The following is a 22,699-nucleotide window of genomic DNA, read 5'->3' as shown; positions in this document are numbered from 1 at the left end:
TGCTGGAATACCGGAGGTTTCGCACGGAAGCTGCTGCTGCCCGGGCGGCCCGGGTTAATTTCAAGGTTGCCTTGCCGACTCGGGACGGTCGGTTCTGGCCACCATCTATACTGGGTTTCCGACGGACCCAGCGGCCCTGGGTCCAGCAATCAGGTGTGGCGTGTTGGTCAATATGATATTGTGAGACACAACACGGCAAAATCACTGGAATCCCATTCCTGTCTGGCCTTGGGTAGGAAATAATAATAATAATAATTGCACTTTGTCCCGCACAGCTCGTCTAGCCCGCAAAACACCACAATACCTTTCAAATCATGGTGAACGTTCCACTTACACCAGGCCATCGTACAGAGAAAGGGCGGATACGATGGTCTCATCGCGTTTGCTACCCTCCTTGAATTCTTCCATGTCGAGACTGCCGTTCTCGTCCTTGTCCATCATGCGAAAAATCTTCCGTACCCGTTTCTCGGGGGTATCTTCGTCCTCAGGAAGCTTAACCATGGAGCCAACCTAGTTCCGAGATTGTCAGCGGGCAACATGGGACAGGCCGAGCTATTTTCCCGGGAGGAGGGTGCGGTATGAGAATGGGACCGGCACCATTGCAAACTGACCATCTTGTAAATCGCCTCGACGATCTTGAGCATTTCGTCGTAGCTAATCTTCCCGTCGCCGTCGATGTCATACAGCTGGAAAGCCCAGTCGAGCTTGTCCTCCATTTTTCCGCGGCTCGTAACGCTTAGAGCGCAAATGAACTCCTTGAAGTCGATGCTTCCTGACTTGTCGCTGTCGAAGACGTTGAAAACGTAGTCTGCAAATGAACTTGGATCGCCAAACGGGAAGAACTGTCTGTAAATCTTCTGAAACTCCTCCTTAGTGAGCATGCCCGACGGACAGTCCTTGAGGAAGCCTGGGTTGCAGGTCAGAACCGTTTGTTCTCGGAAAGTTCGCGATGCGCCCCGAGGAAACAGGTAAAGTAACGAGGAAATATTTTCCGGGCAATTCGTGGTTCGTTTCGCGCGCGATAGATTTTGGGGACTGTGACCAACGTACCCTTGTACCATTGTTGCAACTCCTTCTTGTCGAAATGGGTCGACTTCTGCAGTTCAGCAAGCTGCTCTTGGGAAAGCTTGGACTGGCTGTACAACGGCTTGTTAGCCAATGTCTCGGATGATCTCATTCGACGCAGGTGCTGGAGTCCTCGCCATAAGGTCCGCAGGGTGGTATTCCGTGCCGATGATGGTGACAGAACATGGAAGGACGGAGGACAACGGCACTGTCCGGTGGGTGGCGATCGACTCACGATTTGCCCATGGCTATCTAAAAGCCTTAGCAGCCGAGAACAAGGCGCAGCGAGAGATGTCCTAGAGATGCAGGAGGGGGTATAAGGATCGTGCGAGCGGGCGGTGCGCGATAGGCTTCAGTCGGCAGTGAGTTTGTCGCAAAGAGGGATTGTGTGTGAGAATGATTAGCGTCGGCGGTTGCGGAGGTGGTGGCCGGCTCGGCGTCAGGTTGTCGGCGCGACAGAGTAGGTGAAAACAGGGTGTCCAGGATAAGCGCAAGGAGGTTCTTCCGTTTGTTGGCCAAGGCAAGTGACGAGGATGGCGCGTAGACGAAGACGAGGAGGACAACGAGGCTGGAGACAGGCAAACAAGGTGACGGTGGTAGATGACACAAGCGGGGGAGGGGAAAGAAATAAAGCCCAAGGATGCTGGGGGGGACGGGACACTGGAGGCGACCAACCCAGCCAGGCGGGGGACCAGACCCGACGACCTGACGGGAACTGAGGGTTGAGGCCGGGAACTCGAGGTAAGGTAGGTAGGTAAGGTAAGCTGAGCTGGCGGCGATAGGAGGGGCGGGTACCCTGTAATGAGGAAGCTGTAGCGGAGTAGATGCTGTGCGCGGCCTGTTGGGCAGGCAGTCGACGAGGCGAGAATGAGGTGGAGATACCTGTCATGAAGTGGCTTTCAATGCTGTGGGCGAAGTCGCTATCCACCTATCCCGGGTGAGCTTGCCTACTACCTACCTCACCTGAAGTACCTGGGTAAGTACGTGAGGCAGGCATGATTTGAAGCTACCCGCTCCCTCCCCCCTCTTTGTTTTTTTTCTTTCGTACGCGCTGTCGCTGGCGACTGCGCCGCAGCAAAAGAGCGAGGCCGGTGTTATTCGTCCGATATGGTGGAGGCAGCCCGGCAGCTTCCATGACATTCACCCTACGGCAATGATTCGCCGAAGTGTGCTTGGTCGAAGCTCGCCTTGTCACTGCAAGGCTCGTCAACTACTGTTGAACTGCTAGGACGGTGATGGTGACGGTGACGGTGATGGTGACGGGACTGCATGCGTGTGCCACCAGCCACACTGCGCTTGGATATCTGCTGAGCGGCATGTGCTGAAGCCTCGGAACATTCGCACAAGTGGGGCATATCTTTTCTACGGCGAAAGTACTACCTTAGGTACGCTACTTTAGAGCAGAAGGCGAAGAAACAAGAGCTAAGAAACCTCCAATGACGTTACCCCGGGCATCCAAATCCTGAACGAGGCCCGCTCCTTCTACCAAAATGCGACTTGTCCCACTCGACGTCTTAAGGTAGTTGCCAAGCGGCCTCCGACAACACAGCCCGCCACTTTGGTGCGCAGGAACGTGTGGTAGTCTGCCAATGGTAGGAAGCAGGACGTCAGCTTGGCTCCTTCTCAATGAACAGTGACCTGAACAGTCTGCCCCAATATACGTCTTCATGCAAAAGGCAGTTCCTTGGGCATCCCTTGATCATCGCACGAAGAAAACCGCCACCAGCTTCTGTGTGTGGGGATGAAGAACCACCGGAACAGTATCATAACGAACCACGGCAGCGCTGGCCACCACGCATATATTCCGTCCTCGAACAACTTGTCTCGGTTTGTGAGAAGAAGCGGGATCGTTGTTGTCTGCAATCAAGCCATCATGTGAGCCATCCAGTCGCACATCTGTGCCGGGGGGGAGGAGGACAAGACCGTAATTGGTGCATACCTTAAGCGCCGGGTCGTTGCTCTTGCGAAGCAGCTCTTTCATGAGTTTCTCAAACCACTCGTCCCATTCGACATCATATTCTCCAAGCTTCAGCAACGTGTCAATCTCGTCGCTCAAATGCTGCCGCAGGCCCGGCATGAACGAGTCAATGATGCCCTTGAGCTTCATTCCGTTGTACGCCTCCTCGCCCTCCCCTTCCCCCTTTTGCACCTTCTCCAAATAGCTCAGGTACTCATGCAACCCGCCAGTAAAGGCCTCATGTTGGGCGATGTTGGCTTCCATGAGCCCCGATGCTTCTGCCATCTTCTCGATTGCCGGGAACACATCTCTCTCCTCGGTCTGGTGGTGTTCTTCCACCATCTTTGCCCACTCTATGGCGTACGAAACAAAGTCCTGGACGTCGTTTGGCGACTTCTCTACGTTGATGCACTGCAGGTAGACCGTGTTGATGATACGGATGATCATATTGTGGATAATGATCATGTCTTCGGCCATGCGCCTGGCTCCGGTGGTTTTCACGCCTTTCTAACCGGGCACAGAATGTTAACCCAAGTTCGACGATTGCGAAGCGCTCGCCACAGCAAAGAGTCTCTGTAGACATACCTGAGATCCTACACGAGCACTGCTGATGAGGGTAAAGGGCCCGTCGGCCCATGGCTTTTGGCCAGTCATGCTGATGGGATTGTGTAATAAAAACTCGACTCTTTTCGCAAATGTTTCTGGTAGAGATGCTGTCAGCTAACGAGGAGATGGCAAGATGACCTACGTATGCTCACACATCCGAACAAAGACTGCAAGCGATCAGGAGCTGCCTGGGCCATATTTGAAGTGTTCCTCGAGACTTGGACTGTCAAGCCTAGTTTCCTTACAATGAGCGGCTGACGAGACAGGATTTTGAGTGCTGACAATAGCACCGAACGCGGCAAGACGAGCCGGGTTGATGGCCCGTTTGAGATGCTGTCACGCCTTGGCCCTTTTTTACCCAACGCCTGTCAACCTATTGTTGTCTTTGGATTGTCAGGATTTGCCCTTTGATTGGGCTTACTGTTTTAATTACCCCGGCCACAGAATATCCAAAGTCCCAAACGCTGGCAGGTTGCCGTGGAGCATCTGCTTCCGAGAGTAAGACATCGATTACGGATCTGGGGCGGGGGCTTTTCAGACACAAGCCGACGGAGGAGACTCCAGGTCACTAAGAATCCTGATCACAGGATAGCGATGATTGAAAGGTACATTATCTGATGGGCCACCAATACGCTACGAACCCAACACTTGAGACTGCTCTTGCCGCTAGAGTTGACAAAAAATTTGATAATTACGAAAGCAGAATGAATGATCCATGCCCGTGTCTCGTTAAGCTTGTTTCTCCCGGCCAGGTCTCTCATAGTCAGAATCAACGAAAAACGCCTCAGTCCACCGTGTAAAAAGAAAAACCCCCGAGCCACCACCGCGTCTCTCAGTTGAGCTCCCCTCGCCCGCCTCATTGTGCGCTGGCATGTCCTTTAACCAACCACGGCTTTCATGCTTAGACTTTCCAAGAACGCCCCTAGATCCTCCTTCTTGACCTCCACCACGCAATGCTCAAAGCTGTCTATTCGAACACGAGCGTTGGTCTCTGCGACAACTTCCTGAAACGCGGAGCCGAATCGGTTTAAGCCATATCCCCTGTCTTTAGCGGGCTCGTCCTCATCCTCGTCCTCGGCCTCGTCGGAATCGGACCCGTCTGATGCCTCTGATTCGGTATCGAGCTCATCATCGTCCTCATCATCCTGCCCTGCCGCTCGGCGAGCAGCTCTTTTTTCTTCGCGAATCTTTTCCTGGTTTCGCCGAGACTCCTCCTTTCGTTTGGACCTTTCGTCCTTGGCTGCCTGTCGTTTTTTTGCCGCCTCGCGGTCGAGAAAGGTCGAGTCCGGCCCACCGCCGCCGCCTGTTCCGACAACGAGGTACACACCGCGTTTGTCATTCAGGCTAGCGACAACTAGGGGAGTACCGCGGCCGCCATGAGAGAGGCGACCTGTAGCATCCTTCTCCTGCTCCACAAGAGCCTCACCCACCCAGAGGGCTAGCTTGGTAAGGGCAGCTGGATGACCAAAAACGGGAACGTCAGGACCCTCCTTGACCACACACATGCGGAACGCCCGCAGATGCTTGATTTGTTTCTTATTTATGAGCGAAGTGCCAGTGCGATAAATGGCGCGGTGTAGAAATTGGGCAGTCGGCAAACCCGACTTGAGATCATCGATGCTGGCGCGAGATCGTTAACAGCAAGATACGCGAAAAAATCCAACGGGGTACATACTTTTCGAGGGCATCATACGCTTCCCAGAACCGGCTAACCCACTCTTGGCTCTGTGTGTTGACACTATCTTCGTCATTGCCGTCCTCAATTTGGGAATCTTTGATTGGATGAGCCAGCTCCGAGCCATCTGCATGTTTGCCGACTTCTAGCAGAGCGCCGATGACAACACCAACATCCTGTGCGCTCAGTGTAGCTCGCCAACCCCAACTTCGAACGAAACCCCAGCCATCCTTGGCGCCAGCGCGGTCTCTGCCATCGGTGTCTACCGCAGGGACCATGTCATCCAAGTTGTAGAGAGAAGCGTATTTTAGGAGCTTGGCTCGAAGCTCACGTTTGAGCATCATGTCCATGTGGGTGTAGCTCTGTTTGCATTGAACAAGGCTCACGCCCATCTTGGCCAACAGCTTGTGCAGCCGCTTTAAGCCAGTCTCACTCCACGTCTTTAGACGGGCAAATAGGTAGGGCGAATGGAGCATGCTGTCGTAGAGACTCCAATGTCTAATGAGAAGGAATTTGGGTTCTGGAGATAGCCTGATGCTCATGTCCTCCGGGCTCCGGGCAGTAGTCGGAATGATACCGGAGTTTTCGGCCGATGTACGGGAGCTGGAGACATCCGGAGGATTCAAACGGCGAACCTCATCTCTGAGAAGTTGGCGGATGCGAGCGCCGCGAACTCCCATCCAGCCGTTACCCTGCCCACGGTCTGAGTTGCGGACTGGGACGGCAATGCCTGCAGACGACCTGCCATAGAGCTCCATGGAGGTGACACCAACGATGGTAAGCCAAAGAAGATCATTGTCTTCACGGCCAAGCTCTGACGCCAACGAATACATCATTGAAGATATGGGTTCCGAAAACGAGGCGCCAATTTTGTAGTACTTTCGCAGGACCCCCTCTTTTTCTCTGCGCAAGCGCAGCAGGCGATGTCGCAAGGACCTCGCTGATGGTGCAGGGGGTGGTTGAGCAGCAGATGGGGGCTCCAGAGGGTCGCTAGACAAAACCATGCCAGCGTCACGGAGAGACACTAGTCCTCTGTGAGCTGGTCGCTGGGGCGATGAGGGTATGGATGAGGACTATTCGGTCTACGGTCAGAAGCTGTCCTGCGATAAAGAGCAATCGGGAATGGGTTTAACTCACAGAATTGCTTCTTCTGCGCTGCCGTGGCCTTTCGTCCGTGTCGCTGGAATCTTCGTCCGGATCTGACCAACTTTTTCTTTTCTGGCCAGCATGGACAGAACCTTCAAAGAGGTCCTCGTCATCGTCGTCTTCTTCTCCAAGATCTTCTCCGTCGTCGTCGATTTCGGGCATGTCAAGCAGAGCCAGATATGCATCTTTTTCGGTCGTGAGGTCGTCCTCTATGTCGCCATCATCAAAAACAATGATCCCTCCCTTTCCTGGTGTATAGGCACGTCCAATTCGACCTGCAACTACTCCACCAGGACAGCGTGCCTGAAGACTTTCATCCTCGTCAACGGCAGGCTCAAGAGGAAAGCCGCCGAAGACATTGCCAAGGTTCCAGGGACGGTGAGAATCGATGACCCAGACCTCAACGCCGCCAAAAGTCAATTCGTCTCCTTCGGGCTCCAGCCCGAGCAAAGTACCCAGATCGACCATGCCCCCAACACCGAGACAGACGACAACTCCTCCGCTCCCCCCTTGGGTTTCCATCATGGGCTGGACCAAGTCCCGGCCGGCGCGCTCGAGATCGGCATAGCCGGAGACAGGCTGGATCTTGTGGGGGATGTAGTCGTGTTTCAATAAACGAGTCAAGATTCGGCATGCGCAGAGGGCGTCAGGCTCGAGCGCAACGAGGATGAGGACGGGTGGTGATAGTGGGTGTCGCGTGTTTTGTAGGTGAAGGTAGAGTTTGGATATCTGAGACCGTGGAAGATACATGGCTAAGAGGATTTCGATGCGTTCCCACGGTATCTGCCGAGTGGCTTCATGAGATGTAAAGGTCGCTTCTTTTTCTCAGGATATGGAGGCGTACTTTGGATGTTGTTGGCGTTCGGGGGCAGGCCGAGAAGACGGGCGTCGGTAGGTTCGAAAGCAAACGCGGCAAGCCAACTCGGACAATGAGCTTGTAGGACCTGATTGAACATTCAAGAACGGCAGGTCGCTTGAATTTGCTACCTCATGCAAAGTCAATCGGCGGCGAGTGCAGTCGGCAGAGATGTTGACGAGCAGGTTTTGACAAGGCAGGCAGTATGAACAAGGTACCAGCACCAGGGAAACGAGGTGGGAGTGATTGACTGAGAGGATGGCCCGGGCGGTTGATTGCCTGAGTGTTTTGCGCGTGAACGCGGTTTACGCGACTGGGGATTGATCTGTACGCGTATGGTGGGGACGGGACGTGCACGCCTACCTTAGGCAAGGTAAGGTGCACCGCACCACACCCTAGGTGCCTCACGTGGGATGGACACTCAAGGAGTTCGGCCGAATGCACTGACCAGATGGAAAGCCAGACCTACCTTACCTTAAGGTAGGTAGGGAATGGAGGGGAATGTCTTCCTACCTTAGGCCGTCCAGCCGGACCTGGCCTTGTGTGCCTCGATGCCATCCACGCCGTCGGATGTCAACCAGGCACGCCAGGGAGGCACCTTCGCGCAAAGCTCAAATTTGCTGGCATCATTTATCTTCACTTCGAGCCATACAACTCCCTTCCCTTCGCCTCTCGACGCCTTTCAGGTCACAAAAATGCCGCGACCGCTTTCTCGAGAAGCTGCATGCGCATACTGAGGTACACCCGGGCGGTTGTGCCTGTTGCATGCCGCATATGCGAGACCTCCTCGAAATGGCAAAGTCCGCGTAGCTCGTCCTCGCGAATTGGTTTGCTCCATCCATCTAGTTAGTTATCTATTGCTGGGTACCTTCACTCACAGTGATCCGCCTGCCCGCCTTGTAGGGGATTCGACTGATATGAGGTGTCCGTTGTGACTCTCGTCATGGTCGTGGATTCGGACATTTACCGCCACAGCACGTTGGAGCCGGTTCTGCTCTTGTATTGCTTTAGTCAACGGATGGGCATCCTTAGAACATTGGGACCAGCCCCGTCAACACCAACGGCTGCGAGCAGTTGGCCGTGATTGGCCTACCACGCCGTCGGTACTGGGAGGAGACCCGGTTCCTGTTACCAGGTGGTGTGCTCTGTTTTCTCTCGCCTGGCTTCTTCCCCGTCCCGCGTCTCCCAGATCCATCCTCCCGTCTCGCCCTCATTTTTTCCCTTTGCCTTCACCACAATTCGTTCCCGCAGTGTTCCGTACACCAATTGTCACGCTCTGCTGCTGCCTGGCCTTTTCGGCATTGCATGTCCAACAGTCTCCACAGCTACGATTTACTTTGGCACCTTCTCACTTCGAGGTCACATCTCAGTTGCTGGACCCTCCGCTCGACGCCACCCGACCCTATAGTCCGGTTCGGACATTGCTGATGCACCCGCCTGTCACCCAACACTTACCGCAGTCTTAGAACAAGCTTACAAACACCGGCAAAACCTGCTCCGTTACGAGGCATCTTAACTGCCCACGACACCTTACAGGTAGGCAGTGCTATGTCGATGAATTAATAACCATCCGTTTCTCTGCAGACCTGGTCTTAGGTCACCTCTCAGAGGCGCTGCGGCCATGAATATGTCCACCACCGAGCCAATAGAGCCGGCTCCAGCAGACATAGTGGATGACGACGCATTCGAGGGTTCGGATTACGGGGAGTCGCTCGCATCCTCGGGCTTCACATCGCTTGCTTCCCGCGTCATGAGACATTCGCACGAAGGTGGCAGGTATATTGCCAACACCCTCGTCTTCGTCCTTGGTACAAAACTGAGCCTTCACTCAATAGACGATATCAGTCCTTCCTTCAGGGGATATACCCCCTGCCCAACGACGAGACGGAACAGTTCCGGGAAGAAATGAAGCACCAATTGATCAAACGTCTTCTTGATGGCAATGACTACCTCGCCCCCATCAATGACAGTCCACAAAAAATCATGGACGTCGGCACCGGCACCGGCCTATGGGCTGTAGAAGGTAAGTTTGGTGCTAGTCGTACCCGGTGCCTATGTTGGGCGAAGCTCGCAGTTCTGACCCATCTTCAAGTGGCCGACAAGTTTCCTAGTGCGCATGTCATTGGAGTAGACATCTCTCCGATCCAGAATTCCTATGGTCCTCAGAATGTGGACTGGCGAATTGACGATATTGAAGAAACCTGGTCCCCTCTATACTCTGACTTGGACTTTGTGCATTTGCGTTCAGTCAGTGTGACCCTTCGAGACCCAGTGAAGGTCATCACGTCGGCGTATCAGTAAGATGAATGCCATGGGTTGGCCCTTACAACGGCTGACGTTGTCACAGTAATCTAAAACCAGGCGGTTGGATTGAATTCCAGGACGCTGGCGTCCAAATCGGATGCGACGATCACACGATACCCGAGCACTATGCTCCAACAAGATTCATGGACCTTTTCGTTCGCACGTTCAGAACTCACTTTTCCTGGGACCTAGGGATTCCTCTCGTCCTACCAGAGATTCTAAGAAATATTGGTTTCGTCAATGTCCACTGCCGAACTCACAAAATGCCCATCGGGCCATGGGCCAAAAGCAGGCATCAGCGAGAAATCGGCCTCTTCTTGAGTAAGGACGTCTTGTGGCAGCTCGTTCGCGCCGTCCTCGTGAAATGGCCGCAGATGGGCCTCACCCAGCAGGAGGCCGCCGCCATGGAACAGGAAATCCGGAAGGCGTTCCACGACACCAGAATACATGCGTATCTGCCGTGGATCTCCGTCTGGGCCCAAAAGCCTTCCGCTTGAAACGAGACCTCCGCTTCCTTTCCTCCGCCTCCTGTGGTACCCTAACCGGCAGGATATGATCTACCGATTGCCGACCAGAACTTGCTGGGCCGTTCGCCAATGGTTTCAATATGTTCCAGAAGGTCCAATTAATTGTCAGTCCGAGGGCCAAGAAGTGTTCCTTTTTGGCTGCGCTTTAGACTCATGCAAGAGTCTCCGCCAGACTTGTGACGTTGGCTACGTCGGCCGCTCCAGTCGTGGGTCGCGTCGCCTAGGAAGCAGACAGGTACAATACACGGTTGACAGCATGCGTGCCAGGGAGTAACAATTTGGCTTGATCGCGGTGCGAAGACTCGAAAGCATGACCGCCTGGGCACCGATGATACAGTCAGCGACCTCCGACAAGAAAGCTCTCCATCACAATACACCCCTCGTGCGATGTGATGGCCTAAGGGTACAGAAAATGCGACATCAATTTAGCAGCTAAACATGTTATGGCTTTCTCCCATACGTAACGTACACGTCGAAGTAGCCATGCCTCCTTACATCACGCCATTCTGCACTCGCCCTCGCGCTGAAGTCCCATACCTCCTCCTTTCTCCACCCCATAAACCGGGTGAAGAGGGCCAAAGTCATCGACTCAAGACCAACACTGAAGTTGGCTTCGGTCCAGAGGCCCAGGGTTTTATGCCTGACATCCCGCGGCCATTGATTTATTGGCCATTTGAACGGTATTCGCACAATGTCAATGAAGCCTGCATTGGCCATCATTTCCGCTGCGCGGCCACACGTGTCGAGGAGGAAACCCGATCTTCTACCAGCCTCCATCATGAGGTCATTCCATCTCCCCAGATCGCATTCGGGTGGAATCGTCCCGTCATCGCATCTCATGGGAAAGTCAATATCCTGGATCTCGAGCCACCCCCCCGGGTTGAGGTTACTGCAAGACAATATTAGCGAAGGACAGGATGATGAGTGGGGATCCGTGGTTGGAGAAGCGACAGACTCAAATGCTTGTCGGTGAAAGTTGGGCCAGTCTCTAAAGGCACCTGTCATCATCATGCTGTGGATGTAGTCAAACTTTCTCGAAAAGCTCCATTCTTCCTCGAGGTCGTCTATTTCATAGTGGACGTTGGGTGGTGTACTGTAAATGTTAGTGAAATCGCAGTAGAGCAGGACAAGCGATTCTTACAAGCCTGGCTGAACGGGCGAGAGGTCAACGCCAATCACCTCGGATTCGGGATGCTCTTCGCCTGGTTCCGGAATAAACAAGCCTCCATGTGCTAAAGGGACTCGAATAGTATCTTACCAAAGTCTATTGCCCACATGCCTATGGGTTGTCAATATGCAGGCTACAAAGACGTCCGCGCGGAGGCCTAAGGATCGGGGCAGAGACGGAAAGGAAGAGAGCGACACACACCTATACCACATCCAACATCTAGAACCCTATGTGGGTGGTAGATCGGCGCGAAGTTGAGCCTGTTCTCGAACGTCAACTGGCATAGCTGGTACTGAAATGCTATTGCGACATTTAGAAAGCAAGTACACCGCCTGAGTTGGTCTGCTAGCAGATGAACTCACCTTGGCGGTCGAGCTCCTCCTGCAGACAAAATTGCGTTAGTCTAGACGGCATCGTGTCGGCAGTCGTATTACGCTCGGAGATACTCATACTTGATCAGTTGGCAAGACATATTTGCCATCTTTGTACCCATGATAGATGCGGCCGTTCTCCTCCATGGCCCGGACTATGCTCGACCGTAATGAGGCGGTTGACGAAGGCCATGCTTCGGACTGTGATGCGTAAGCTCGCTAATCTACGATTCCATCAATGCTGAGAAACTTGCTTCGCCCAATGCCGAGTCGACATCGCTCCCCAAATTGCTCTGCATATCGGCATCGGAAACTTCCTGTAAGGCGTGGTAAGTAAGGAACATATGAGAGATCAGGATCCCGAAGGTGATGAGCCTCCACTTCGACGCTGACCTCGTCAGGTTCCAGGTCCAGATTGGCTCCCAGTGGGAGCACAGTGTCGACATTATGCGTCGCTTCCAGGACCGGGTCCTCCATCGTCATCGCCTTGTCTCGTCGAAGCTCCTTCGAAGTCCCTGGCAGTGGTGCAGCATTAACTCGAGCCTGCTCCGACAATTCCGACAACAATACGGTGGCGAGACAGTTCAAGGCTCTATTCGCTCTTTCTTCTTTATCTACTTTTGCTTCAAAAGAAACCCCGAAAGCGGCTCGATACAATATTTGAAAGGTGCTGGCTGCATCTCCCCTCTCTGTCACTGAGGTTGGAGACGGAAGGTCACGTCTGTGGTAATAACATGAGGGGAACGGCTCGGCTGCGGTGCTCCTGGAGAGGGAAACACGAACAAGTGGCTTCCTTGTCAGGCCGAATTTCCGGTTCCGTGTCACTCAAAGCTGTGTATCTTTCTATCTTCACTTTGGGCTAACCACCCTCCCCTCAACACAGGGTAGGGACTCCGTGCCTTATTTCTATCAGCGCAAAAAGCTCGGGACGATGGCGTCAGCCGCCTTCTGGTATAACCACCACAAATAATGCTGTACAGAAGTTAGTCATGGATGTAAGAACGGTAGCTATGGAATTGCTCGACTGGGTTTGCACCGGGTCGGTCGAAGCATACGCACAGTTGAGGTATCAATATCGTACTGGGGAGGAGGGTTACACAAGCCACGTGCATTCGTCCAGTCATAACTTGACAGCTATTACCTGCGCCTATGGCCAGGGGGTAGGTTGGCGTCTTCCGAGCTGTCAACTGCTGATGATGTGCACGAACCATGATCGTGGCCTGCAGAGAGGGGTAAGGATCCCGATGGCGAGGGTTCAGGTTGTGTTTTGAGAGCCGACAGTCGTAGCATACATCACGGCCGTTCCGCTGACAGTCGGTTTCCTGCATACAATCATGCAGGCAGTCGGGGAGAAGACAAATACGGTGGGTAGCATGCTGCTGCTGTGGCCCACCAACGTCTTGCTATCATGACCATGCCGCGAGAAAACAGGAATAGTGGGTGTGGTAGCCGGCGAGAAAACAAGTCCGTCTATCCGTTTCCTGGGAATCCTGCATAGTCCGAGGCGATTCTTGTATTTCGAGCACCCGTGCGACAAAACAAGAGTGGCCGCAACCAGTGTAACTGGCTGGGTCCAGCCACCCATTTTAGTCCAACGTCAGGTTCGAAAGATCCTGTGACCCGTTCCATGAAATATCCTCGTGAACCGAAGAGTGGCTGGCAATTCATGGCTAATGGTTGATGGTTTATAGCTAATGGCAGTAAAGTTTGGCCACCGCGATCATGCATGTTACACGCAGATACCTTGGGCGGGACGCAGTATTCTCCCAGGCTATAGTGAAAGATGGGCACACAGCCGACGCATGCAGGTATGCCTGGGGAAATTGACTGGCAGGTACAAGTAGTCTTCCGATGGGTCGGTCGGCAAAGGAGGCCAACAAGTCGGACGTCTTGCGTCTGACCGCCGTGTCTGTCACATCTGGCCAGGCTCTCGTTCGATGCCTAGCAGGCTAGAACGGAGGACTGCAGATGACAGCTCATATTTTCCATTGAATGTAAGTGCAGGAGCGTGACCAGAGAGGTAGTCGGGCAGATCACGACTGAAGGAGAAGAGTCTTTGACGGGGTGCTGGGAGAAACCCTCGTCAAGACGGAAATGGCAGCAACGGGAATGGGGTCAAAAGCAAAAGAGTGAGAGGGGAAGCAAAAGAGTCAGAGGGAAGCAAAAGGAGAGAGGAAACAAAACAGATTTGTGCTTGTTTTGATTTTTAGGTTGTTACCGATTTGCCTAAACCTGCCTACCTGATAAATGAAGGTGAATATTTGCGATTCTGCCGCCTTCACAGTATTCTCGGCGGGCATCTGCCCTGGATACCTTAGATATCAAAGAAACCTTACAAAAATGCGGAAGATATTTGAAATGGCCATACCACAAATTGTGACCGTCACTGCAGGGCAAGGTACCATGAGATGTCAACAAAAAAAACCCGGCCAGGCCGGAGGCGGTCGACGACACTCATCCTCCCTCCTCCCTCCACCCGCTCTTGCCCACCTAGGTGTTCGTTGGTAAAGCACCTACCTACCTTACCTCACCTCGTCCAATCTTACCTGCAACTGGTTACTTACACGTTGATTTTCATGCCATCACCGGGCGTCATTGCCGCCTGCCGCACTTTTATGCTCTTGCCCTCTCGGGAAGAAGTCGATGCCATCCAAGCCCCGGCCGCCGTGCTTACCTTACCTTCCGTTACCTACCGGGCTGCCTCGACCTGAGGTACCTTACCTTACCTGATCACCTACCACCCTTCCCCATCTCTCCGAGGGAGCCGAAGTAAAGTAAGCAGGTAGGTATCTACATAACCTAACTCCTGGTTTGTCTAGTCAAAAACTTGCCTCCTCCCTCGACTTCTTCCGGCTGTCAGACTCTCACCCTGCATTCATTCTCACACTCAGTTCGATCCACACCACCTTCAACATTAGAGGAAGGGGGAGAAAGGAAAAGGAAGATAATACCAGGTGGAAGACAAGAACCAGAATCCACTCTTCATCTCACACCACAGCCCCAGACCCTGCCTCACAAAACCGCCTCAGACAACGCGTCATGGCTGCCCTCATCGAGCTTTCGGGCCGCTTCCAGAGCCCGTTTATTCCTCTGCTTGCTGCCATTCTCATATATCTAACGGTGATGAACTACCGCTCATGGAACCGTCTCAGACATGTTCCTGGACCGCCAGCTGCTGCCTTCAGCAAATGGTGGATGCTACGTAACACACTGGGTGGGCAGATGCATCTCGCCCTCAAGCGAGCCTGTGATGACTACGGTGAGTCAACCCTGGAATCTTCCTACGCCCGATCCCCAGCACATTTCCAGTCCTCACCACTCGACCGCTCGCCTCTGCCACAGAGATGGGTTGTGCCGTCCGAGAAGGTCTCAGACACACATGCGGACTCATCCACTGCGTGCTCAAGAGCCGCAGACATTTCCCCCGTCTGGCTTCCACAGGCTGCTGACAGAAACCCTTGCGTCCTAGGCCCGGTCGTCCGCATTGGTCCCAACGACTTGGTAACCAATGACGCGGAATTGCTTCGTCGGATGTGGGCGGTTCGTTCGCCATATCGCAAGGGCGCCTGGTATCAGGCCGTCAGATTCGATCCTACCAGGGACAACATCATCTCCATGAGAAACGATCATGACCACAATGAACTCAGAGCCAAGATGGCCATTGGCGTAAGTTGTGCCATGTTCCTGTCTTTCCCGTTCTTACATTCGATTTCAATCAACGCGCCATCTTCTGACACAAAACCAAACAGTACTCTGGCAAGGAAAATGAGGGTCTGGAGTCCACCGTTGACATTCAAATACAGTCACTCGTCCGGCTCATTGAGGAGAAATATGTGTCCACTGCTGTAAACTTCCGACCTGTGGATTTGTGCAGGAAGATTCAGTACCTCACATTGGATATAATCACATCGCTCGCGTTTGGCTATCACTTCGGGTACCTCGAGCAAGATGCCGACGTTCACCGATACATCCAGATGACCGAGGAGAGCATGCCAGTCATGATGACGCTCACCGTGTTCCCTCAACTGGCAAAACTGCTTCAGTCGCCCCTTTTCCGCCGGGCAATGCCCTCGGAGCATGACCGCGTGGGTTTTGGCCAGTTCATCGCGTGAGTGATTGTGTTGCTCTGTGCCATCTTTGGTGTGAACACAAGACCACTGACTGTTGTTTGCTTCATGCTAGCGTCGCGAAGAGGGTTGTCACAGAAAGGCTTATGTCAGACAAAACGGCGAAACGGCAGGACATGTTAGGGTCCTTCCTTGCACACGGCCTGACCAGAGAGGAGGCTGAGGGTGAGACATTGGTACAGATCATAGCCGGGTCCGACACGACAGCCACCTCAATCCGGACCACAATCCTGTATCTGATGACAGCCCCATCCTGTTATTCCCGGCTTGCCAACGAGATACGGGATGCGTCGCGAAGGGGTATCATATCATCCCCCATTACTAACCGGGAAGCGGGTGACCTTCGCTACTTGCAAGCTGTGATCAAGGAAGGCTTGCGTGTGTTTCCTCCGGTCACCGGCCTCATGTCGGCGACAGTGCCCAAGGGAGGTGATTTCATGCATGGCATGAGTATACCCGAAGGAGCTGATATTGGTTGGACTGCCTTCGGAGTGCTCCGCTCCCAAACGGTATACGGCCCAGACGCCGATGTGTTCCGGCCGGAACGCTGGTTAGAGGCCGAAGATGATCAACTCAAATCCATGACGGCGCAATGGGAACTGGTATTCAAATACGGCAAGTGGCAGTGTCTGGGGAAGACGGTGGCCCTATTGGAGATGAACAAAGTGTTCGTTGAAGTAAGTCTTCCCTGGGCTAGCTAGCATCCTGCGCAAGAGGCATCTTTGGTTGACTAACTTTCACTGCCAGCTCTTGCGGCGATTCGACTTTGCCCTGACAGACCCCACCAAGTCATGGAACTCGTTCTCGGCTGGAATCTTTATCCAGTCTGACCTATGGGTTAGAGTGAGCAGAGTGGAGTAGCCGAGACGAGAGGTAGCCAAGAGGTCGTTGGAAAGATCAGGTGCGGGATGTGGATGGCGAATCCTTTGAGAATAGGTGCGAATGATGCAGCACACACGCATGCGTTGGTAAAATTGTAGATGGAAGCACATACAACCGAAGCAAGTTGGCAAGAGCCAAGCCCCCCCTCCCAACCTTTGGACTACAGGCTACCAAATACGGTTTGAAGGCATCCAACCTGTGTTGAAAGTGAACCATAGAGTGCTTTGCATACCAGTCGACCCTGTGGGCGGATGAGGATAGGTCGGTCGCATGCTTCAGAGATCCGAGACCGAAGTTCGTCTCGGCGAGTCATGGATGTGTGTTTTCTGTGGTGTTCGTGTGGACGGTTCAGAAGGTTGCAAATACTAATTATATAGATTTCTGATGGACGTGGTAAAGGTGAGGGTGCTAATTAGGCGATCCTTTCCTCCTCTCCGCACTCAGCCGGCTTAACCGAGCCCCTAAACCCCACAACTTTGAAGTAAGTTGCCGTCCTTAGCAGAAGCACCTTACTCGGCCTGCTGGGTTTAGACCAAATAGTCCGGTGTCGCCCCGGGCCCCTTGTAAACCTTCCCACTGGGTTCACTTTCGAATGAAATGACAGTCCCCACGCATCGCGGCGACTCCTTTTCCACTTCCATTGCCAGGCAGGCAGAGGCGCCATCCCTGTAAACAAGACGACTTGGGATGAACGTGCAGGGCAGTCCAGAACGATGATGCCGGTAATAAGCTTTGCTGCAAACTATTGTTTTCCTGCACAATACGAGTTGCTTGGGATGTCTCAGCACGAGGATTTTTGTTTGTATTGTACACAACAACTTTCTATATATACATATCAGGCAGCCGTCACCAATCGCGTCGATGTTGCCGAATCCTACCTCCGAAAGCCATCCATAGGATCAAGCACGGATTTCGCCATACGCTGGGCACTTGCTTCTCATTTGTGACGCCATGTCTCTGCGATCTGGGTTGCTCTCCCTATTCGGCCTCGTCGCCAATGTCCTCGCGGCAGATCTCGATGACTTTGTCACTCGTCAAAGGGACATTTCTCTCATAAGCGCCCTGAACAACATCGGACCCCATGGTTCAATGGTTCAAGGGGCTGGTGCCGGCATTGTTGTCGCCAGCCCGTCCAAGTCGGACCCTGATTGTTTGTTACCGACCCCAAACTCCATTGCCTTCGTTCGCTAACCCAATACGCGCCGCAGACTTTTATACCTGGACCCGAGATGCCGCGTTGACCATGAAGATGGTCGTTGACGAATTCATTCTTGGCAACAAGGATCTCCAAGTCTACATCGAGGACTACTACCACTCTCAGGCTATCCTGCAAACCGTCACAAACCCTTCGGGATCTCTGCTGGCCTCTGGCCGCGGCTTAGGCGAGGCCAAGTACTTGGTCGACGGCTCACGCTTCAACGGTGCCTGGGGTCGCCCTCAAAGAGACGGGCCGGCGTTGCGAGCAATCACACTCATTACCTATTCGCATTGGCTTATTCAGAATGGCCAGGAATCCAAGGTCAAAGACGTCATCTGGCCCATTATCGCCAACGATTTGTCCTACGTTGGCCAATACTGGTAAGTCAATCTCCGAAAGACGCATGTCGTGTCGATGGCCTGACAAGGAGCCTAGGAACTCTACTGGATTCGACCTCTGGGAAGAAGTCTCCGGCTCTAGCTTTTTCACCACTCAGAGCCAGTATCGAACCCTCGTGGAAGGCAACGCGCTGGCACAATCTCTTGGCGTCAAGTGCACAGGCTGTGAGTTGGCACCCGACGTCTTGTGTTTCCTGCAAACTTTCTGGAACGGGGAATACTTCACGGCCAACATCAACACCCAAGCACAACGGTCCGGCAAGGATGCCAACGTCATGCTCGGGTCCATCGCCGTGTTTGATATCGCAGCTAGCTGCGACGATCCTTCCATTCAACCCTGCCACAGCAAATCTCTGGCCAACTTCAAGGTCTTGATCGACGCTTTCCGCAACGCCACGCTCTACCCCATCAACGAGGGAATCGCCATGAACAAGGGTGTAGCTCTGGGCCGCTACACCGAGGATGTGTACTTTGACGGCAATCCTTGGTGAGTTAAATCCGAAATTCCACGCCACAAGCATGGAGCTGACCCGAGATCAGGTATCTCATCACCATCGGAGCAGCCGAGTTCCTGTACGACGCAGTGGCTCAATGGAAGTCGCAGGGCCAAATCAAGGTGGACTCGACGTCGCAGCCTTTCTTCGCCGACTTGTACCCCAAAGTCAAGGAGGGCACTTACCAGAAGGCCGCCAACCTATCCAATGACTACAGCAGCATTCTCAGCGCCGTCACCGCCTACGCGGATTCCTTCGTTGCCGTAGCTCAACAGTATATCCCCAAGAACGGCTCAATGTCTGAGCAATTCAACAAAGCCCCGCCAGGCAACCCTATGTCTGCAGCTGACCTCACATGGTCGTACGCGGCCTTCGTCACGATGAGTGAGCGCCGCGCCGGCTTGTACCCGCCTAGCTGGACTGCCTTCACGGAGCTACCGGCTACATGCACCACGTCCTCGACGACCGGCAGTTACGCCCCGGCAATTGCTGCCGGAGCCCCTAACGTGACGGGCTCCTGTTCTGTACCCGTCAGTTTCTTGGTCAATGCGACGACGTACTACGGCGAAAATGTCTACCTTGTTGGCAATGTTGCCGAACTTGGTTCCTGGAACGTTGGAAACGGCCAGCAATTGAGCGCATCAAACTACACCTCTGAACGTCCGCTTTGGACCGTCGACGTAGAACTTCCCGGGGGCCAGAACGTGAGCTATGTCTACGTGAGGAAGCAAAACTGCGACCAAGGCTACATTTACGAGACAACAAACCGTACACTGTCTGTCCCTGCCTGTGGCTCGACGCAAAGCCCGGTGGCAAACGATGCTTGGAAAGGGCCTACGGGATCAAGTGGCACCTGCTAAGCTGGGCACCAAGTGTTGTGCTGATGGGTAATAAAGTACATAATGTGAAGCGAGGACTCTCATTTAATACATAGACTATTGCCCAGGCCTTCGCCTTACCCTCCAAGGAGGGATTGAAAGTTCCTCAACTCCCAAACATATTACCACCATCCGGGTTCCCCATCATCCCCGGGCCGACCATGCCATTACCGCCCAGAGGAAAGCCGCCGAACCCCCCTCCAAATGCCGCATACGTATCCATGTCGTACCCTTGCATCAAGTAGCTCCAATCCATATCCACAACATCACCTTCCGAAGCCGGGGGACCCATTGCCGGGGTCCCCGCAGTCACCGATGGTGGCGTCATAATCATGTTTGTCGGCATTTGCATAGGGCCGACCTGGGACGTAGTATTGTTGACCGGTGCATTTCTGGCGGCCTGTTGTGGGAATCCGGCGCCTCCATCTGGCCCGGGCCGGCCGCCGCGCTGCTTCTTGCCCGCCTTCTCTGCCCGCTGGCGCAACCTCGTGATCCACATGGGCTCCTGCTCAGGTCTTCCGATCTGTTGCTGGCCGGCTTCGTGAGCGTCCCATGCCTTTATAAACAGATTGCCGAAAGCGATGTGCATCGGGCTATGCAGTGTATTCATCAGCCCTCGCCGTTCGTGGTTCTCAGCAATGGCATCCCATGCTCTTTCAACCATCGGCCCGGTCAGCCGTTGCCGTAACTCCGTAACCAGGAACATGTAGGCCGGAAAGGGGAAGTGGAGGTACGTATACCACTTGTATCCCTGCAGGCTTTCCGCAGCCTGAACGATATTATCGTATTCGATCATCTGGATAGCTTCAAGAAAGAGCGTATCGCGCTCATGGTCTTGGAGCGTGGTCGCTTCGCCGTTGCCCATGCGTACAAGGAATGAGATGACCCTCATCTTACAAAGTGATTGCCGCGTCATCGTGAGAGTAAAGAAATGTAAGGGTATTTTGGGGTCACACCATTTGAGGTAGGTGCCCTCGATATGCGCGAAGAAGCCGTCTAGTGTGTAGGTTTGATCCTGCCCAGCCATGCGAACCGTCGGGACCGGTCGCGGTGCAATAGCCGCAGGACCGGATTCTTTCTCTTTGTCCCCATTGCGCTGCCCATCGCGTACAGTATCGCTGCTAATAGCCATGGCCAACTCTGTCCGGATGAGGACGAAGAGCATCTCGGTCGCACCCTGGTGTGGAGTCGGAGCATCTTTACCGTTGATATGTAGGTCAGTATCGTTGATATTGAGAGGCAGCTTGCAGTCACCGGCAGTAGACAAGGCTGTTACGGTTGAGCCCGTCATCTCTCCTATCCGACGATCGTAGCCGACAATAGTCCACCAGAGACGCCGCCTTTGCTCGACCTCATAGGGTGAGAGCCCAAAGGCTGCGGCATCCCGATGCAGACCCATCCGCTGGCCGATCCTTACAGCTATGCCGACCAGGCAAAAGATCTGTCTTGGATCGACGAACATGCGAACGGCGATCTACGCGTGAATTAGCAAGCCTGCCGTGCAGAAACGCGTTTGAAGAAAGCGGTTCGTATCTACCAAGAAGAGCATATAGGCCTGGAGGACCATTGTGTCACTTGTCCGCATAAAGCCAGCATTGACAAGTGCCTGTTGGAGAGCCGTGTGGAACCTAGATAAGACGGAAGGTTTGGGTTCGTTAAACATCTTGGCGACCTCGGTATCCTCAAGTGAGGTGACTGCTAAAAGATAGATTGCAAACATGAGACATTCCACGTTCTTTGAAATCTTCTCTAGGTTAGCACTGGCCTCTATGATGAGACCTTGAACAGTGGGAACGTGTGTTATTTTCAGGAGAGGATTGACGTTGTTAATATAAATTTGCCAGAGTTGGAAGATTTGAATGGGAGATGGATGCAGGTGTGTCACGGAAGCATTTCGGTTGCCGACAATGAATGGGAAGCCATCCTGGTTGTCATACATCTTATCGAAGGCGTGGTGTATCGTGGAACCATCGACCTCATCTTCCGAGGAATCCCTCAACAGTTCCTCGCTGGCTCTGAACTGGGCCATCAGTTAGGACAGAGTGTGGCAAAGGGCAAAAGTGAGGCGCGTAGATAAATGAAGCGGAGTAGGGCAGCAAACCTCTTTGTGAAAGGGAAACCATTTGTTGAAGGGTCTAGTATACCGAGTTAGATATTAGCGCATGTACAAAGGGGGAGTTCTTGCTGTTGCTGTTGTTGTTGTTGTTATTGTTGTTGTTGTTGTAGTAGTAGTAGTAGTAGTAGTAGTAGTAGTAGTAGTAGTAGTAGTAGTAGTAGTAGTAGTAGTATAGGGCCGCTTTACTCACTTGTCGGACTGTGACCTCCTACTGCCGGCGACGGAGGGTGATGTGCTTCCCTCGGGCGACGTCTTGAGACCCTCGAAGTCGTTTTCCAGCTCAGCAACCTCATCGATACTAGGGCCCTCGTCGATGTGGATAGAGTCTCGGTCTGAAGGCTTCAGGTCGGCTGCGATGGGGTCGAACTTGACGCCATTTTCAGCCAAGAGCAGCTCATACTTTTTCAGTCTGTCGACAAGGTCTCTCTCTTGAAGACGCTTCTTTCGTCGCCTCGGTGGTTGTGGGGGAATGACTCGACATTCGACGCGAGCCTTGACACAGTTGGCACATGGCTTGTTCTTGTCGCAACGAACCTTTCGCTGCTGGCAAAGAACACATGATGTGCCCCTGGTAAGCTTCATGGCAGCCATGGGGTCGGGCTCGGGGGGAGGAGGAGCCCTCGGCGGAGGTAGTAGTTGTGCTTCTCCCGACATGGTTTATTATGTGGATACGGGCAACTTCTGGTATGCAGATGGCGAGACGCTGACTGACTGGCTGATTACCGTACAGATCTTGATGTCGGCTGGCTGAATCCCGGTTCGGATCCGAAAGGTGAGGTTGCAGGCGAAACGTCGACGGGTGCGGGACGAGTTTAATGAAGAGACCAATGAACAATCATCAGATGCGCCAAGGGGCAGCTGGCCAGACCCGTCGGTCCGGAGTGTAGTGGAGTGGAGCGGAGCGGCGTCGTATTCTGTCTCGAGGGGCTCT

At 53.5% G+C, this 22,699-nt stretch overlaps 7 protein-coding genes across 7 annotated transcripts; 3 read left to right on the top strand and 4 right to left on the bottom strand.

Annotated features, from left to right (window-relative positions):
- Nucleotides 1-330: 330 nt before the first annotated feature.
- On the bottom strand, nucleotides 331-1,177 carry GCG54_00008977 (Calcium-binding protein NCS-1; the record flags this gene model as incomplete). Its single annotated transcript, XM_045408930.1, has 3 exons — nucleotides 331-510; nucleotides 612-907; nucleotides 1,051-1,177. The coding sequence occupies 3 exons, from the start codon at nucleotides 1,175-1,177 to the stop codon at nucleotides 331-333; spliced, it is 603 nt and encodes a 200-aa protein (XP_045257846.1).
- A 1,587-nt stretch (nucleotides 1,178-2,764) lies between these two features.
- GCG54_00008976 (uncharacterized protein) lies at nucleotides 2,765-3,676 on the bottom strand (the record flags this gene model as incomplete). Its single annotated transcript, XM_045408929.1, has 2 exons — nucleotides 2,765-3,529; nucleotides 3,608-3,676. 2 exons carry the CDS (start codon nucleotides 3,674-3,676, stop codon nucleotides 2,765-2,767), a joined length of 834 nt encoding a protein of 277 aa, XP_045257845.1.
- A 5,250-nt stretch (nucleotides 3,677-8,926) lies between these two features.
- GCG54_00008973 (Secondary metabolism regulator laeA) lies at nucleotides 8,927-10,106 on the top strand (the record flags this gene model as incomplete). The annotated part of the gene is made up of 4 exons (XM_045408928.1): nucleotides 8,927-9,081; nucleotides 9,141-9,328; nucleotides 9,398-9,602; nucleotides 9,653-10,106. 4 exons carry the CDS (start codon nucleotides 8,927-8,929, stop codon nucleotides 10,104-10,106), a joined length of 1,002 nt encoding a protein of 333 aa, XP_045257844.1.
- A 471-nt stretch (nucleotides 10,107-10,577) lies between these two features.
- Nucleotides 10,578-12,152, bottom strand: GCG54_00008972 (Secondary metabolism regulator laeA; the record flags this gene model as incomplete). The annotated part of the gene is made up of 7 exons (XM_045408927.1): nucleotides 10,578-11,025; nucleotides 11,092-11,229; nucleotides 11,278-11,368; nucleotides 11,506-11,604; nucleotides 11,667-11,685; nucleotides 11,757-11,876; nucleotides 11,904-12,152. 7 exons carry the CDS (start codon nucleotides 12,150-12,152, stop codon nucleotides 10,578-10,580), a joined length of 1,164 nt encoding a protein of 387 aa, XP_045257843.1.
- A 2,562-nt stretch (nucleotides 12,153-14,714) lies between these two features.
- On the top strand, nucleotides 14,715-16,663 carry GCG54_00008971 (Pisatin demethylase; the record flags this gene model as incomplete). Its single annotated transcript, XM_045408926.1, has 4 exons — nucleotides 14,715-15,341; nucleotides 15,425-15,783; nucleotides 15,858-16,479; nucleotides 16,550-16,663. 4 exons carry the CDS (start codon nucleotides 14,715-14,717, stop codon nucleotides 16,661-16,663), a joined length of 1,722 nt encoding a protein of 573 aa, XP_045257842.1.
- Nucleotides 16,664-17,635: 972 nt separating this feature from the next.
- Nucleotides 17,636-19,634, top strand: GCG54_00008970 (Glucoamylase P; the record flags this gene model as incomplete). Its single annotated transcript, XM_045408925.1, has 4 exons — nucleotides 17,636-17,834; nucleotides 17,893-18,262; nucleotides 18,318-18,767; nucleotides 18,821-19,634. 4 exons carry the CDS (start codon nucleotides 17,636-17,638, stop codon nucleotides 19,632-19,634), a joined length of 1,833 nt encoding a protein of 610 aa, XP_045257841.1.
- Nucleotides 19,635-19,758: 124 nt separating this feature from the next.
- GCG54_00008969 (Aurofusarin cluster transcription factor aurR2) lies at nucleotides 19,759-22,422 on the bottom strand (the record flags this gene model as incomplete). Its single annotated transcript, XM_045408924.1, has 4 exons — nucleotides 19,759-21,126; nucleotides 21,190-21,672; nucleotides 21,754-21,787; nucleotides 21,959-22,422. 4 exons carry the CDS (start codon nucleotides 22,420-22,422, stop codon nucleotides 19,759-19,761), a joined length of 2,349 nt encoding a protein of 782 aa, XP_045257840.1.
- Nucleotides 22,423-22,699: the final 277 nt, after the last annotated feature.

The sequence above is a fragment of the Colletotrichum gloeosporioides genome, assembly GCF_011800055.1.
Source record: "Colletotrichum gloeosporioides strain Lc1 chromosome Unknown consensus_92, whole genome shotgun sequence".
Taxonomy (NCBI): Eukaryota; Fungi; Ascomycota; class Sordariomycetes; order Glomerellales; family Glomerellaceae; genus Colletotrichum; species Colletotrichum gloeosporioides.
This window is presented reverse-complemented; position numbering and strand designations above follow the sequence as displayed.